The 18,503-nt window shown below is 39.5% G+C and overlaps 1 protein-coding gene and 1 pseudogene across 3 annotated transcripts; both read right to left on the minus strand.

Annotated features, from left to right (window-relative positions):
• Positions 1–1,999: 1,999 nt before the first annotated feature.
• Positions 2,000–5,545, minus strand: LOC130960856 (fructose-1,6-bisphosphatase, cytosolic-like). 3 transcript variants are annotated; one of them, XR_009079285.1, is made up of 5 exons: positions 4,841–5,371; positions 4,701–4,762; positions 4,555–4,621; positions 2,708–4,179; positions 2,000–2,335 (listed from the first exon to the last, which is right to left on the minus strand). XR_009079285.1 is itself a non-coding variant. In XM_057886350.1 (5 exons), the coding sequence occupies exons 2-5, from the start codon at positions 5,120–5,122 to the stop codon at positions 4,129–4,131; spliced, it is 462 nt and encodes a 153-aa protein (XP_057742333.1). In that variant the 5' UTR covers positions 5,123–5,327; positions 5,438–5,545; the 3' UTR covers positions 2,000–4,128. The 3 variants fall into 3 exon arrangements, 2 of the variants coding, with proteins under 2 accessions (XP_057742333.1, XP_057742332.1); XM_057886350.1 differs by adding an exon at positions 5,438–5,545 and having other exon boundaries at positions 2,000–4,179; positions 4,841–5,327; XM_057886349.1 differs by having other exon boundaries at positions 4,088–4,179.
• On the minus strand, positions 5,276–7,569 carry LOC130962447 (hexokinase-1-like; annotated as a pseudogene).
• Between the last annotated feature and the right edge of the window lie 10,934 nt (positions 7,570–18,503).

Consider the following 18,503-nt stretch of genomic DNA (forward strand, 5'->3'; position numbering starts at 1 on the left):
CAGATTAGATTTCATGAAAAATCTTACAATAAATAATTACTGGTAAATTATTTTTGTTTTTCTATTAATAAATTCGATGATACACAACGTTTTTATTGTAATGTATGATATGTATTTCAATTAGTCAAGCAATAGTTTTGTGAAATAAATTGAGTATTGATAACTGCTGGTTCATTTATCAACATATCTAGTAAATATTCAAAAAAAAATTCTTAATTTACTATAGGTAGAGTATTCTGTAATTTTAGAAAAGTCTGATGATGGACACTACCATATTAAAAAAATAAATATTCCAATGAAAAAAAGTGGTAGTCTCATCTATACTACAGCTCATATACATTCAAAAATCGTTAATACAACATACATTATATGAAGAGAAACGTTCAATATTTACCATCACTCTCATACATCATCTATAATTAATTATTAATAGTAAACAATTATATATATTTATTTAACTGTGCATGTATCCTAAATTTATTTCTTAAAAACAAGAAACTTATTTTCTGATTCATCACCATCATAGGAGAAGTTAAGTTTTTAAAATACTGTTACCATTAAGATATATATATATATATATATATATATATATATATATATATATATATATATGTTTTTTTTTTTTAATTTAGAATGAAAGAATATTGTGTGAAATCAAGTCAATATATAAAACGGAAAAGAGACGGAAAACAAAAAAGCATAGTTATCAGAACCGAACTGGTAATTAATCTGGTCATACTACTGGGTTATTGGATTATTGGTTCAACCGATGAATCACTGATTCACTCGGTTGATCCGGTCATAATTAAATAAAAATAATAAAATTATAAAAATAAATTAAAATCAAAATTAAAATTTAAAATATATGTCTTCACAAGTATATTAATAACGCTACGTTAATAAAAATAATTATCTTATATATTAATTGTATAAATAATCATTTAAAAGAAGAGATATAATAAAATAATTGTGTAAAATATTTTATAATATTAATATATTAAAATTAAATTATAAAAATAAATAAATACAATAATATTTATCGAAGAACAAAAATAATATTTTATAATATAATTACTTTAATATGATATAATTATAATTTTTTTGAAGATGACAAGTGTTTTGTAAACACAAGGTATTGCTTTTTAGTATAGATATAATTTTAGCATATAATTTAATTAAAAGACATTAGCCTAGTGGATGGCTGGTGCTCTAGTTTTGGAAGGTCCCTTCGATCCATGGACATGCTTTTTGCGTGATTAATATAGAAAGGTTGTCTCTTACTATGATCCCGCTCTCCGCTGGTGTACTGTTGAGGCGCGCGGGTTACATTGACCTAGTCGGGTTAACAGATTCATTTCAATCCGAATTTGACCAGTTCAATCTGGGTTAGACTGATTCTTCACGGATCAATAGCACAAGCGGTCAGACATTTAATCCGGAGTTAAAAGTTTGGTTTACCAGTTTTTCGATTGAACTGGTCAGTCCGGTCTGGCCATGGACATGCTTTTTAGATGATTAATACAGAAAGGCTGTCTCCTACTATGATCCCGCTCCCCGCTAGTGCATTGTGGAGACGTGCGGGTTTTCCGAAAGACGACGAAGTTTTCGAAGGATTTTTCGTCAGTAATTACAGACGAATTTTTCGTCTGTAATTACAGACGGATTTTCTGACGGATTTTTTGTCTGTAATTACAGACGGATTTTTCGACAGATTTTTCGTCTGTAATTACAGACAGATTTTTCGACGGATTTTTCGTTTGTAATTACAGACAGATTTTTCATCTGTAATTTGAACCTTGGAAAATCATCTCACACTCTGAATACAGACAGAAAATTCGTCTGTAAATCCGTCAGTAAGAAAAAATAGATTTTTTTATTTTTCCAATTACAAAATAAACTTGTTTTCATACAAAATAAATATAAATTTAATACAAATTTTTATCTAATTTGTATTCAAATATTTATAATATTTCAAAAAAGAAACATTCATCGTATTATCAAACTAAAAAAAATACTATAAACAAGCAAGTCATAAACAAATTAAAACATTGTAATTCTGTAACCAAATCAAGAAATATAAAAAGAGACATGTAGGAGTCAAGTTTGCTGGATCTAGACTGAAATTTACATATTCTAATTCTTTAATTTAACATCATCCTTAACACTGCTTCTTTACTTCATGGAGATAAATTTGCTGAATCTAGACCGAAATTTATTAAATCTTTCTATTTCTGGTTGAAATGCTGAAATATCTATCTCAAACTCCCAATAGCGTTCATCATATGGAAGCTCTTTCCATTTCATCACATGATATTCCTACTCATCATCAACACCCCTGTACCAATCATATAAAAAACACAGTCCCCAAAAAATAAGCATTTGTTCACATGATATTCCTTCACATCATCAATTTTCTTTTCATAATATATATATATATATATATATATATATATATATATATATATATATATATATATATATATATATACTAAAAGCCTTGAAATTTTAATCCCTTCAAATTTTCTTGTACCACAAAATAGTTCAACTTAATTAATTATCTGTTGTTATTCTGCATGTTACTAATTTTGGCATATAATTTTTCTGCTTCTTGCTGGTAATATTGTAAAATATAATGTAATTTAATTAATATAATGGTAATTATGGCTATCATGGAATATATATAAAATAATATGTTCTATACTTATACCTGAGCATTAATCTCGAAAGCAGATTCAGCACCAGATGAATCTGAGCATGATTTCTTATACCTATTAATAGTTACTTTGACATTGCAATTTATAATAGTATTATTTAATTAATTGATGTATATTATTAAATATCAGCATTCTAAAATCTAATAAACAATTAGCAACCAATCTTAAGGGAATGACTAGTATATTATCTGAATCCTACTAATCAAATCAAATATATGAGAATTAATTACTCAAATTATATAAGAAATTTTACAACCAGGTATGTATTTACTATTTATCAATATCATTGAGTGGGCTAACCTAAAAATTTGAAGAAAAGAAAAGGAGTATTGTGAACAAGCATAGGCTAATAAACCATAATTCTATTATTATATATTATGAAGCATAAGCACTTACACATTCAGGGCACCTCTAGTTGTCTGGAATGGGACCTTTAATTGGTGGAACTAAATACTTGTGATGGTAAGACTAAGTGCATGTATCACAGTTTAGAAGATTGTCACTTTCTCCACAAGCTTGGACTAAATTCCCGTTTTGGTCCCTGAGATTCGCGCTATTATTCATTTTGGTCCTTGAAATTTAAAATTACCTATGTTGGTCCTCCAGATTCAAATCCGGGCACCAATATGGTCCCTCAATTCTTTTCGACGATGACTAGGCAAACGAAGTGCTGAGATTGCACCCTCCCTGCCACGCTAAATGATGAGTAAACGACATCGTTTACCTTTGGCGTCCAAACAAGTTAGAAACGAAGAATAGTAGAGGAAAAGAAGAAGATGAATACTTTATTTTGGGTCTCCATCGTTTCTTCCCCCTTTATATACAAAACGACAATATTTCTAACTTGTTTGGGTGCCAAGGATAAACGACGTCATTTACCCATCATCCAGTGTGGCAGGAAGGGTGTCATCTGAGCACTCCGTTTGCTTAGTCATCACTGGAAAGAGTTAAGGGACCACATTGGTGCCTAAACTTAAATATGAAGGACCAGTATAGGTAATTTTGAATTTCAAGGACCAAAATGAGTAATCGCGTGAATCTCAAGGACCAAAATGAGTATTTAGTCACAAGCTTGACACAAATTTTCTTTCTATTGATAAGGAACAGAAACATCAAATAAAGGTAGGGTAATAAGTAGACAAGCAACATAAATCTGAATTAAACATATGTATTTTATCAGTAACATATGCATGCTAAACTAAACATGAAAATAATATGTAAAATTAAAAGATTCACCCAACTGCCAACTGCCAAAAAAGAGAGGAAAAAGTATATATATGTAGAACAAAAACTGAAATAGTGACAAAAAAAGAATGTATGTATCATCAATTATTAGAAATTGCAAGAAATAATATAACTAGTTGCAATTCAACCTCCTTGGTTGTGTGAAAGGAAAGAAGGAGACCCAATTCACTCATCTGTTTGTTAAGTTCCAAATCCTCAGGTTCGAGAAGATCGCTCCAATCTGCAAAATACAAAGGGAAAAAACAAAAGATATATAATGACTAAATAAACTCTCGTGGCACTAGAATACAAATTAATCTACCATGATTAAGTTTCTGTGCATGATGACAAATACTTACATTTAAATTGCTTATCTTAGATTAATCTAGCTATATATACTTTGTTTCATCAGGTCATGATTATAATTAATTTGCTATAACATGCTTATTAGTACAATTAAGGCCTTCCTAATACCTTTCATGATTCTTGTGATTTTCAGAAATTGATTAGTTTGGGGGCTCAAACTCTCGTGGTTCCTGGAACCTTCCTCATGGATGCAATTTCAAGTATTTGACAAAGTATGAAACTTCAAATTACAATTAATTAGCCTACCTACCGTGCCAATAGAAACACCACAATCAATGTTGGAGGAACCATCCAGCGGGTCAAAAACAACACAGTATCTGCAACATGTAAGCAATATAAGATTCAGCAATGAGGCAATTAGTAATAAACAAGAATTAATTATGATTATTAACTAACTTTCCACGCTTGGAAGGCTCGACGATAATTGCTTGCTCATTTTCTTCAGACACCAAGATGCTCTGCAAAGAAAAATCATAAAGATTGAAGAGAAAGAGATGAGTGTATGTGTTGTTATAAGGTGGTTGAGGATGATTTACCGTGCGGCCGCTGCTAACCAAAGCCTTGACGAATACATCATTGGAAAGCACATCGAGCTTCTTTTGCTCTTCGCCCTGAACGTTGGTGTCTCCGGCGAGTCCAATAAGCTTTGCAAGACCAGCCTTGCTGACAGCAGAGCACACAAACTTGCAGCCAAGAACAATGTGGCTCAGCAGAATGGAGAAGTCACCGCGAGAGACAGGGTGCTTCGACTGCTCGTTCAACACGAATCGCATTATCGTCATGAGATCCGTGCGTTGAGCATCCGCGCTGTGATCCATCTTCCTTCCAAGTTCCGACCTTTAATTTGATTAATTCAGTAGCTATGTATATATAGTGTTTCAGAATGATGAAGAGATGGGGCTATCTATGGGGAATGGAAGTTGTGGAGGACATGTGGCGGGCGTAGAGAGCGCCTTTCGGCTGGGTGGTGCTCATGTCGATGCAAGATAATGATTTTCGTCCTCATTCTCCATCTCCATCATTCTGTGTTATTCACATCAAGAGATTGTAGCATTACACTTCTGAAGTTTTATCCATATTGAAGAACTACTAAACTAAACAATCAAGAGATTTTTTTTGGTCTCGTTAGGTACCTGAGCAAAAGAGTCGCTTAAGGAGTGAGCAGGATCAGTTGAAACCACCATAATGGGGTGCCCATGATTTGCAAATCTCACTGCAAGAGAGGCAGCACAGCTTCTTGTAATACTTGAGTATAATTAACTAGCATGCATACCTGAGTATGAAAGGAACTCTCAACTTGGGGGGAACTGTATCTCCAAAAAAAATCAGCTTTTTCAGCCATCTTCAATAAAGCTCTCTTTACAATGTCCCCCAAATACATACCAGAAATCAACTTCTCAAATATCTGTGAACAATAGTGGAAGAATATTACAAAATTACACATGCTGGTTAAAGCTTTAAACCAATGACTATAACGTGATGATCTTGACCTGCTCTCCAGGGTTTAAGCTCTCAGCATCTAGAGCTACATCATATTCTGTTAGAGGAAGATGTGAGGATCGGAAATTACCCCACTCCATGTTTATAACCTGCAGTATTTACATGTAATCAGAACATGCTTTATACCAACAAATGGTGACGCTAGCTCTAGTATGACAGTAAAGTAAAGATATTTCTAACATGCAAGACAATGACAGTCATAAATAGTATAACCTACTTACCATGTCTCCTGATTTCGGGAGAGGGCCATGCCATTTTGGAATAGCATTTGCACGTTCCACATATGCTGCATTTGTCCCTGTACCAAGGATCACAGCAGCAATGACATCCTGATTGTAGAATCTTCCTCCAGCTAGTGTTCCAATGGTATCATTAACCTAATGCAAAATCACCGAGTTAGTCTGGTGTACAGCTTTATTAGTCCAAACTTTTTATCAAACACAAACTTGAAACCATCATTCTCAAGTCCATATATTAAAAATTATTAATCAATCCTGAAGAGAGGTTAGTGGTACTGACTAGAGCTGAAACTCGCATATCCAAGCCAATTTTTTGCATCGACTTGATTAGTTCTCCTACGACATCTTCCCCAACCTACAAATCAGAACATAAAAAAAAATTATCGGGTTACATGCTAATGAGAGAACAACTGACTAAAAGAGAAATTGGTACAAGATATCCCACTCTTTCACAAGAGTTCATGTAATGCAAATTTAAAGCATGTCAAGGCAAGCATTGTAATTTTGGACTTGCAACCGTTAATATAATAACAAAAAGGAATGAAGTCGTGTCTGTCTAATAGAAAAAGATGTATGGAAGATTCTGCAAATGCACCATAAACGATGGCAAGAAAGAATTACAATAAAATTAAATATATCATAATCAAGGTAAGAATAATTACCACATCTTCAATATTGAAACCCTTAGTCCACTTTATTGTAATAATAACAATAAAGAAAGTTATGGACAAAGAATAATGTTGAATCATTAAAAAGAACTAACCATTTCATGATCTTTTAGCCACTCTCCTAAAGGTCTATTAGTATTTTGAGGATCATAGGGTTCACCATAAAAGAAGTCCAGAATAACCACATAGTAATCAGAAGTTGCAATTTTGTCTACAAGCTTCCTAAACAACAAAAGATGAACAATGTTATTTAAAACAGGAACATATTGAGATGGAAATAGAGATAATTGACAATAAGAGTAGATTGAATCAGATTAGCCTCCTGCTTCTATTGGTGGTAAAATTTATCAAAACCTTCAGAAATTTTAAGTGAAAGATAGCGAGATTTTAATCTTAGCAAGTAACCTCAAACAAAAAAAGCTTATACCTTCCCTTCTTGTCAATTTTTGTTCAGTCAACTGTCAAACAAAAACACATTCAAATAATTAGAATAAAGCAACAAAATTTAGTTTAATGAGGAGAAATAAGCTACAAGACATGTCCTGAATATTAACTCACCTCCAAATCAACATATGAGGGATTTCTTCCTATTGATTTAAGAAATTTGTCAAGACCACTTGCATTTAGAGCTGCAATTTAAAGAATCAGACTTTATATATCAGTGTAACTGCAGCAATGCATAATGGATCCAACAAAGGACCTATTAACTTTTGTCTTATGTCAAATTAGACAGGAGAAAGATAGCACTGGGGTTTAAAAGAAGTTACCAGGGTCACACAAGGGAAGCTGGTCTTTGCCAGAGAAGAAGTTACCAACAGAGTCAACTATCATTCCGATCTTTGAATCAAGCTTCGCCATTCAACAACAACCACCGAGTTGGGCTGAGTTTTTTACGAATCGCTGCAGACATGACCGACAAAAAAATCTCTTTCTTCGCTGATAGTAAAATAATTGATAAACCTACAACAAACTCAATCAGCATCAATAGCAACAAGAAGATAGAAATTGCGAAGAAAAATTGATAAACCTAAAATTGACACAGAAAAATTGAGCCCTAAGCATTAAAATCACAAAATCAGATTATACCTGAAATTCACTAAGGGAGCAAACGCGACAAGAGCGGCGGCAGAGAGAGCTCTGTGACGACGGCGATGAAGGGAGCAGACGCGACGAGAGCGGCGGAGGGAGCTCTGCAATGATGGCGACCAAGGGAGGAGACGCGACGAGAGCGGCGGCGGAAGGAGCTCGTGCGACGCAAGGGATGACAGAGAGATTGTGCGATGCGAACGGCGGCAACGGCGGAAGAAGCTCGTGCGACCAGAGAAGAAGCAGCTCGTGAGGAAGAAGCTCGTGTGTGAAGTGTGAATGAACGTGTGTGAATTGTGAATGAAGCTCGAGACATTAGGTTAAGTTAGGTTTACATCAATATTTTTCGACGGAAAATTTTAAATTACAGACGGAAAATTTGTCTGTAATAATTTAATAAAACGCAGTATTTTATTTATTTAGTTACAGACAGATTTTCCGTCTGTAACCATTTCCCACGAAAAAAACTTTCGACAGAATTATCGACGGATTCTCTTTTCCGTCTGTAATTTATGCTAATTCATTTTTTTTTGTTTTCCGACAAAAAATCCCTCTAAAATTTCGTCTATAATAACTGTTCGGTTGTCGGGTTCCGGACAGGTCGGATGTGCAAGTGAGGGGGTGAGGATGCCTTAGCCTTGGGCGCGCTGGTTGCGGGTTAGTTGAGCAAACGAGCACTTGTCCTGGAGAGAGGATGAGGGGGGGTGCCACCTGCAAAGACACTCCGACGCTCAAGTCAGCGATGTGCAGGCGGGCAGAATGGTGAGGTGAAAGGATATGACGTACCTCGTGGGAAGAGCCAATCTTCCCTTTATATACATGTCAGTAGTGGGTCCCTCATGGGGACAGGCCCATATTCTCAAGGACGTTGTCCTGCAGACGCGTGTGAGCCGTACAGGACGCGTGTCCGGGTCGGTTGGAGGGCACGCAGCCGGGTCGGGTAGAGCTTGGGTCGGGTCGACCCGTGCGGACCTTGGGCCAGGCCGTAACAGTGCCCCCACGCGCCAATGGTAGTCGTGGGAGCTACCAATGGCGTGTCGTCTCGCATCTCGTTTGGTCAACCGCTCGTGGGAAGGATATGCCCCCAACGCGCGTGTCCCTTGGTTGCATAAGCAACCGTTTCATCGCTTCGTTCCTTGCGCCGAGCATTGAATGCTCATAATGGGGTGGGAAAACCCTGTTCGAAAAGACTATTCTGCCCCCAGGTGTTTCGCGCTTTGGGGAAGCAGTTTTTAAACGATCGGTTTTATGTTTCTGTGTTTTTCCACACTTCCCATTCCTCTCCTTCTTCTCCCCTGTTACAAGATTTCAGAGTGTTGCTGCGGTGCCTTTGTTCATCCTTCTTGCATTTTTCCAGACTCGCAACTTCATCTTCTTTTCATCAATTTAGGTAACTTTCGAATCATCCTCCCTTTTATGCATTATTTTTATGTGCATGTTATTTGGTTCTGTTGCTGTTGTGTGGCCTTTCAATGGCGGTTATACGTGTTAGGGGGGAGCCATTCCAGGGTAGGCTTTTCCCTGTCCGCCTCTAGTGTTTTGTCCTTAGTTGGGGAGTAGTGGTGTGCTTGAACTGGGCAACCGATCTACCGATCTCTTAGACTAACTGGATGATCCCCCCGTGTAGGTATGGCTCGCACGGTCTCCCGGGCTTCCGTTAACCCCGCGGCGTATGATCCTTATGCCTGGGTTGTTTCAGACGTGAAGGATTTGCCCAACCAAATGGGCGAGGAGGAGCTCACCGAGTTCCGACAAGCCGAGTACTTGTGTGGGGGAACTGACGAGGAAGCCAATTATGACGTCTTCGTCCCGGCCCCTCACGAGCGTCTGTACGAAATCAACTTCCAACCTCGCCAAGTCGCCGATTGGATTTGGTTCTACAAGGCCATGTTCACTCAAGTCGGAGTTCGTATTCCGTTCTCAGCTTTTCAAATGGCGTTTTTAGGTCGAATTTCCGTTTCGCCGTCGCAGTTGCATCCGAACAGTTGGGCCTCAATCCGCTGTTTCGAGATGGTTTGTGAGTACCTCGAACTGCCGGTGTCCGTAGATGTTTTTCTCTTCTTTTTCACCCTTACGAACCCTTCGAAGGAGGGGAAGCACAAAAAGGGGTTCATGTCTTTCCGGTCTGCCCAGGGTCGGAGGATTTTTGGTCTGTTTGAAGATTCTTATCATGGGTTCAAGGACAAATACTTCAAGGTCCGCCCTGTCAAAGGTCGTCATCCCTTCTGGTTGTCGCCGGAGGGAGTACGGCTCATCCCGACCTATTGGAGTTTCGGGGCAGGGTCCAATACATTTATTAAGGTAACTTATAATGGCATGTCGGCGGTGGATAAGCAGATCGCCGAGGTGTTGATGGCAGTCTTTGGGAAGAATCAAGTGAATCCCCACCTCCTTATGGGTGACCGGGAGTCCGGTCGTAATTATATTTGTGAGAAGCTTGTGCTCGTCTTGTCTTATATCTTGCTTTTATTAACCGTTTGTTGTGACTAACCGGCTTCACCTTCTCTTTCCCTTTCTTTTACAGTGGAAATGTCTACCGAGGTAACGGGTCTTCCTGACTTGTTCCAAACCTTCCTTGGTGCTAGTGACGAGGAGGAAGGTAACGAGAAGTCCGCTGCCGGGGAGCCTGCTGCCCCTCCGGAGGACAAGGATGCTCCCGAGCACACGGCATCGGTCCCAGAGGCCGGTACCTCGGCTAAAGGCGCTGGGGTCGAAGGTGACCAGGCGGTTCATGCTTCCCCGTTTCGCGAGGTCATCGGCACTGGGAGTTCTGTGCCTAATTCGGATGTTGATGAAGAGGTGGAAGAGGTCCCCACCCTGAAGAGAAAAAGGAAGGCCTCCACGGCGTCGTCTAGCCCTGAGGGTGTCCTTACTGTCATGGAAAGGAATTTTGACGCTGGGAACTTCATAGACTCCCAGCTGATTCCCGGCACTGAGGAGTATTTCCATGAATCATCCCTTGCCGGGCAGGCGAGGTGGATGTATCGCACTCTCCTGCGCGGCGCAGTCATAGCTCGGAAGGCCGAGTTCGAGCTGTCCGGGATGGAGTCTCTCCGCAGGAGGTTGGATTCTGCCGGGAAGGCAAATAATGAGCTAAAAAGTGAAGTTGAGACCCTTCGGGAGCAATTGACTCAATCTTCGAAAAAACTGGACGCCGCCGAGAAGAAAACTACCGCTGCCGAGCAGAAGGCTACTGCCGCCGAACAGAAGGCCACAACCGCTGAGAAAAAACAGAAAGAGTCGGACGCGACGGTTGAACGTTTGGTCGAGCGCGAAATGGCTTTGGAGAGCCAGGTCGGCGCGGCGCAGAAGCGTGTGGCCGAAGTCGAGAAAGAAAAGCAGGCCGTGGAGGCCGAACTGGCAACATGGAAGGCGAAGTATAAAGATGTTGTCAAACAGGGCAATGGTGCGATTTTGGCTACCGAGGAGGCCCTCAAAGCTCAAGTTAAGATTGTCGCCCCCGAGTTCGACACGTCGGCAATCAGCGTTTTTAAGGTCATTAAGGACGGCAAGATTGTTGACGTTCCTAAGAAATGAACTTTATGATTAACATTTGTAATGTTGCCGTTTTGTTTTGGCTTGTGAACAATTTTAGTCTTAGCCGTTTTGGCTTGTGGATAATTTGATTTTAGCCGTTTTATTTTGGGCTTGTGAACAATGACCTTTTAAGTCGTTTTCTCGAGTTGTCGTGATAGACTTTTTCTTATTCGTCTGGTCGTATTATTGTCTTTATTAACCGTTGTTGGTTTATGGTCGTCGCTTATACTAGTAGGTCGTGGCCTTTGGCGTGGCCGTTTTCAACCGCGATGGTTGACGGGCTCCCGGGGTGATCAATCCCGGGGCCGCGCGTTGTCGTCGGGTTGTGGTGGGGTGATTTGCCTAGGAAAAAAGGAAAAGGAACAATATACGAAAGAAAATTTGCACAAGTATATCTTATTCGGTAATCGCATAAAGGACTCATGGATTACTACGAAAAGTTCAAAATTTAAATTTGCAAATTAACTACTTAGCTTGATTGGTCGGTTTGTCGAGTCATCCTCTAGGAGTAGAATCTTCTCAGGTTGTCCGCATTCCATGTTCTCGGAACTTCTTTGCCGTCAAGCCTTTCTAACTTGAAGGCTCCTTTTCCCATCAATTTTTTGACTCTGTAGGGGCCTTCCCAGTTCGCCGCTAGCTTGCCTTCTCCGGGGGTCGGTAGGCCGATATCGTTCCGCCTCAGGACGAGGTCATTTAGCTCGAATTCCCTCTTAAGCACTTTGGTGTTGTAGCGTAGGGCCACTCTTTGTTTTAGCGCTGTTTCTGTCAAATGGGCCATTTCCCTGGCTTCATCTATCAGGTCTTTCTCTACGGCTTCCTCTACTCCTTTCAGGAGTAACCGCGGGCTCGGTTCACCGATCTCGACGGGTATTACTGCATCCACCCCGTACGTTAGTCGGAAGGGTGTTTCCCTAGTGGAGGATTGTTCAGTTGTTCAGTAGGACCAGAGAACTGCTGCTAATTCGTCGGCCCAAGCACCCTTTTTGTTGTCCAACCTCTTTTTTAGCCCTGAAAGGATAACCTTGTTGGCGGACTCCACTTGTCCGTTCGTCTGAGGGTGCTCTACCGAAGAGAACCTTTGCCTTATACCCAGGCCATTGAGAAATTCCGTGAACTTTTTGTCAGTAAATTGCGTGCCGTTGTCCGAGATGACGACTTCTGGTATCCCGAATCGCATTATCACCTGCCTCCACATGAACTTCCTGCAATTGGACGAGGATATGCTAGCTAGTGGTTCGGCCTCTATCCATTTGGTGTAGTAGTCAATTGCGACTATGAGGTATTTGACTTGCCCAGGGCCGACAGGGAAGGGGCCTAAGAGGTCGACTCCCCATTGAGAGAATGGCCGGGAGGTCGTTAGCAAGCTTAACTCGGAGGCCGGCGCCCTGGCAAAGTTGGCGTTCTGTTGGCACTTTACGCATTTTTTGACGAATTCTTTGGAGTCCGCCATCATCGACGGCCAATAGTACCCGGCTCGAATTAATTTCCTCGCTAGGGCCTTACCTCCGATGTGGTGCCCACAGCAGCCCTCATGGACTTCCCTGAGGACGTAGTCCGTCTGGTCGGGGTGTAGGCACTTCAGTAGGGGTTGGTTGAGCCCTTTTTTGAACAGCTGTCCTTGGATGACGGCGTATTTTGCCGCTTCCCTCCTTAATTTCGCCGCGTCCTTTTCATCACTAGGGAGTTTGCCGTGTTCTAGGAAGTCGGTGATGGGGTCTAGCCATGAGGAACCTAGGCTTGTCATGTGCAATGTGATTGCCGGTTCTCTCGTTATGCCTTGGATGAGGGACCGGTTCCCCTCTCCTGGCTTTGTGCTGGCTAGCTTTGATAGGAGGTCTGCCCGTGTGTTCCTTTCTCTGGGTACGTGGTGGACCGTGACCTCTTCGAACTTTTGGCTCAAGCTTTTAACCTTTTCCAAGTACTTCTGCAGCAGAGGGTCTTTGGCTTGGTAGCTACCGTTTACTTGGGAGGTGACGACTTGGGAATCGCTGCATATTTCTATTCTTCTTGCACCGACTTCTGCTGCTAGGGCCAGGCCTCCTATAAGGGCTTCATATTCTGCTTGGTTGTTCGAGATGGGAAACTCGAATCTGACCGACTGTTCGTATACAACCCCAATCGGGCTTTCCAGGATGATCCCGGCATCTCCGAAGGTCTGGTTGGAGGCTCCGTCCACATGGAGCTTCCACCGTGTACCCCCTTCTTCGCTTGGATCCCCCGTTACTTCTACGAGAAAATCCGCCATCGCCTGCGCCTTGATGGCTTGCCGGGGTTCATATCGTATGTCATACTGGGAGAGTTCGATAGACCAAGTCATCATTCTTCCCGCTAGATCGGGTTTTTGGAGTACTTGTCGGATCCCTTGGTCCGTTCTGACGACAACTTGGTGACTCTGGAAGTACTGCTTTAACCTTCGTGAGGAGGTTAGGAGTGCTAGGGCTAGCTTTTCCAACTTGCTATACCTCAATTCCGCCCCTGACAAACTCCAATTTGAGGGTTTGTCTTGTATTGAATTTAGAGCATCTTGATAACCTTTTGTCACATTTAGCCTATGAATTAGCATGGTTTTGTTATCTCTCCCGTATTTGTGCCTAAGTGTAAAAACATGCTTTGTAAGCCTTATTTTGATGAATTCTAATTTCTCTTTGATTCCATAAGATGCCTTGATGTGTTTGCTAGTAATCTCAGGTTGAAATAGGCTAGGCATGGATCAAAGGAAGCAAGGAAGGAAGCATGCAAGTGGAGAGAAGCACAAAAAGCCAAAGAGTTGATCTCGGCCAAGCACGCGTACGCGCACAAGGCGCTCGCGCGCACATCGCAGAATTAGCCAAGGACGCGCACGCGTACCATGCGCGCACGCGCCGATGATGGCACATGACCTCATTAAGGCAACACGTGCCTGGCGATTTGAGAGGGTTTCTGAACCCATTTTTTTGGCGCCAAAATGCATATAAGAGCCAAGGATTGAAAGGGGCTTGACATGTGAGATGTTAGAGTTTAGTGACCATCAGTTTAGTTTAGGAATTTTAGTTAGTTTTCTAGAGAGAGAAGCTCTCACTTCTCTCTAGAATTAGGATTAGGTTTAGGTTAATCTCCCTCCTTAGATCTAGGTTCAATTCATGCCTTGATTTACTTTTCCCTTGTTAATTCTTACTCTTCTCTTCTCTCTCTCTAGTTATGTACTTTAATTCTTGCAATTCTTCATTTTTGTTGTGGATCTAGTGTTGTTCTTTTGTTTTCTTTTAATAATGCAATTTGAGATAATTCATGTGATTGTGATGTTGTTGATTGTTGTTTTGTTGATTCTTTGTAATTGTTAGTTGTTGATTCCTTCTTTTCCTTACAAATAAGAATGCTTTCTTTCATTACCCTCCAAGTGTTTGATGAAATGCTTGAGAGGATGTTAGAGTAGAATTTTATGTTTTGGCTTGAGAAGGTAACTTAGGATTTCTTGAGTCACTAGTGTCCAATTGATTGCTAGTTGATAGCCATTAACTCTAGCCTTCATTAATCCAATTAGTGGAAAGCTAGGACTTATGGACTAGGATTGATATAACTCACTTGACTTTCCTTTGTTAATTGATTTAAGGATGACTAAGTGGGATTAATCCTTGCAACTACCATACTTGTGGCTAGTGATAATGATGAAGACCCTTGACAACCAAATCTTGCCAAGACCATTTTGTTAATAAAGTTTTCTTACCATTTACTATTCATGTTTCTCATCTAAAACCCCAAAATAACTCACAACCAATAACAAGACACTTTATTGTAAATCCTAGGGAGAACGACCCGAGGTTTAAATACTTCGGTTTATAGATTTTAGGGGTTTGTACTTGTGACAAACAAATTTTTGCACGAAAGGATTAGCGATTGGTTTAGGGACTATACTTGCAACGAGATTTTATTTGAGAAATTCTAAACCGTCAAAAATCCATTCGTCAAAATGGCGCCGTTGCCGGGGATTTGCAATGGTGTTATGTTATTGGTTATTGTACATATGTGAATAGTGTAAATAGTTTGTCTTTTGCTTGTTTACTAGATTTTGTTAGTTTTATTTTGTTTTTCCATAATGAATTCTCACTTTGGCTATGAGTTTGGTTCTAATTTTGTTGTAGGAAATGTGCACCTCAATGATGACTCTCATTATGGATGGAACCAACAAAGATGGGAGGAGCCTCAAGGAATTGATCACTCCTATTGGCAACAACCTCCGGATACTTATAGGTATAATTTCCATCCTAATGCATGTCAATTTAACGGCTATGATGACTCTTTTTGTGACACTCAACAATCACCATCATATGCCTATGAATCTCATCCTCAACATGAACCTCAACCATACTCACAAGCCTTTCCATACCAAGCACCTTCCTATGAACCATATCCATCATATGACCAATTATCCATACCATATTTTTATGACCATTATGAGCAAGAACCTTTAGACCCGCCACACAGACTCAGGAGGAGCCGGTTCCACAGCCCGAGCCAGAGCCTATTGTTGCACCTCCCACAGATCCTCCGGTTTAGCATCGAGGACGATGCTTGGTTTTAAGTGTGGGGAGGGCACCGGTAGCATTATTTGGGAACCGGTGAACTTTTCAGCCTAGTTATCTTATTTCGCACACTTTGTATATATTTTGATGCATCTCTAGTTTGATTTGGATACTTTTATTGCTTCTTATTTTGAATTTTAGATATTTTGATGCTTTTGGATATTTTTAGATGTTTTGATGATAGATTTCGTACCTTTAGTTGGATTTCTCTTTATACATTCTGTTTATCTTTGTTTTTAGTTTGTGGTTGTGATTAGAAATCATACTTGAATTGCAAATATTTAGCTACCCTTTTGCATGATATATTGATTTTAAATGAACAAGAAAAGGGTGAACTAAGAAATTTTTGAACTTTTCAATCACAACAATGCTTAGTCAAACATTGAAATTTTTCCAAGAAGTTTAAATATAGGGCATTAACCCAATTGATTGAAAGAAAAATTTTTAATGAAACTTGCTTGAATTTCATACTTTGTGAAGCATGAATTGAATTGAGAACACAAGCTTGTGAGACTTGAGCCTATTGATGTGGTTACATTTTATAACCACTTATTTTCCATTCTTGTGTGAAATTGTTCTCTTTCTATGATTGTAATCCTTGATTTGCTTGATTCTATATATCCAATTATTTCTTGCATTTATGCATTTATATGATTGAGGCCATTACTTCATTAGCCACTTACCCAAATAGCCAACCTTTTACTCTCCATTGTTAGCCAATTTTGAGCCTATGCTTAACCAACTTGTTCTCAATTTAGCACATTACAAGCCCAAGGCGGAAAACTAATGAAAAGTCCTTACTTGGATCTTTGATTAGCCTAGGCTAGTGAGAGTGTTCATTATTCAAAGTTGGTGAGGTTTGGGAACATTGGAGGGGATAAAAGGGGTAGTACACTTTCATGTTTAGGAATTGGGTACATACTCATGTATTGATTAAATGAATAGACCTTGTGCATTGATATTCTTGTATATAGTTTGACAAAAGAAAAAGAAATGAAAAAAAAAATGATGAAAAGAAAAGGAAATAAAAGTGAAAGAAAAGAAAAAATTGTATATGGAAAAAGAAAAAAATATATATAAAAAAAAGGGGACAAAATGCCCCAAAGTGAAGTCAATAAAAAGGAATCAATGCATAGGTGTTATGAATCTAATAAGAATGCATGAGTATGTAAGAAAAAGTGAAGAATGGGTAGTTAGAATAGTTTGAACTTGTATAGGTCATCAAATAGGTTAGGTGGGAAAGTCTATGCTAATCAAAGATTCAAATTATAGTCCACTTAACCATAAATGATCCTACCTTGACCCTAACCCCATTACAACCTAAATGAAAGACCTCATGATGAATGTATGCATGCACTGAATAAATGTTGATTGTTAGAAGGAAATCAAATTTTGGAAAGCTTGATTAGAAGAGAATTGAGTGAATTGACCCTTAAACACTTGAGTGAATAGAGCGGATACACATATCCGGTGAGGGTTCAAAAGTTCAATTACATGTGTTCACCCATATTATCTACATTCTTGCAAGTTTAATTTCTTTTTGATAATTCAATACAATTGTGGTTTGGACTTAACTCTTATTGCCCTAACCATTGTGCTTACACATGCTCTCTTGGCAATTTGATATGTTTGAATTAAGCATTTGCATTTACTTTAGGTAGTTGCATTTAGATAGGATTCATGTAGTTTAGTTGCATTCAATAAGTGTCATAACCCTTAGTTCCTTCTTATTTTAGCATGAGGACATGCTAAGGCTTAAGTGTGGGGAGGTTGACAAACCCTAATTTGAGGGTTTGTCTTGTATTGAATTTAGAGCATCTTGATAACCTTTTGTCACATTTAGCCTATGAATTAGCATGGTTTTGTTATCTCTCCCGTATTTGTGCCTAAGTGTAAAAACATGCTTTGTAAGCCTTATTTTGATGAATTCTAATTTCTCTTTGATTCCATAAGATGCCTTGATGTGTTTGCTAGTAATCTCAGGTTGAAATAGGCTAGGCATGGATCAAAGGAAGCAAGGAAGGAAGCATGCAAGTGGAGAGAAGCACAAAAAGCCAAAGAGTTGATCTCGGCCAAGCACGCGTACGCGCACAAGGCGCTCGCGCGCACATCGCAGAATTAGCCAAGGACGCGCACGCGTACCATGCGCGCACGCGCCGATGATGGCACATGACCTCATTAAGGCAACACGTGCCTGGCGATTTGAGAGGGTTTCTGAACCCATTTTTTTGGCGCCAAAATGCATATAAGAGCCAAGGATTGAAAGGGGCTTGACATGTGAGATGTTAGAGTTTAGTGACCATCAGTTTAGTTTAGGAATTTTAGTTAGTTTTCTAGAGAGAGAAGCTCTCACTTCTCTCTAGAATTAGGATTAGGTTTAGGTTAATCTCCCTCCTTAGATCTAGGTTCAATTCATGCCTTGATTTACTTTTCCCTTGTTAATTCTTACTCTTCTCTTCTCTCTCTCTCTAGTTATGTACTTTAATTCTTGCAATTCTTCATTTTTGTTGTGGATCTAGTGTTGTTCTTTTGTTTTCTTTTAATAATGCAATTTGAGATAATTCATGTGATTGTGATGTTGTTGATTGTTGTTTTGTTGATTCTTTGTAA

Source organism: Arachis stenosperma, chromosome 2 (assembly GCF_014773155.1).
Source record: "Arachis stenosperma cultivar V10309 chromosome 2, arast.V10309.gnm1.PFL2, whole genome shotgun sequence".
Classification (NCBI taxonomy): domain Eukaryota; kingdom Viridiplantae; phylum Streptophyta; class Magnoliopsida; order Fabales; family Fabaceae; genus Arachis; species Arachis stenosperma.

Excerpts from the sequence above, each read along its gene's own strand:
- LOC130960856 (XM_057886350.1), bottom strand. The coding sequence starts at position 5,122 with ATGGATCACAGCGCGGATGCTCAACGCACGGATCTCATGACGATAATG. Across the intron at positions 4,622-4,700 it reads GAGCCTTCCAAGCGTGGAAA|ATACTGTGTTGTTTTTGACC; the intron begins GTTAGTTAATAA and ends TACATGTTGCAG. Across the intron at positions 4,180-4,554 it reads GTGGTGTTTCTATTGGCACG|ATTGGAGCGATCTTCTCGAA; the intron begins GTAGGTAGGCTA and ends TGTATTTTGCAG.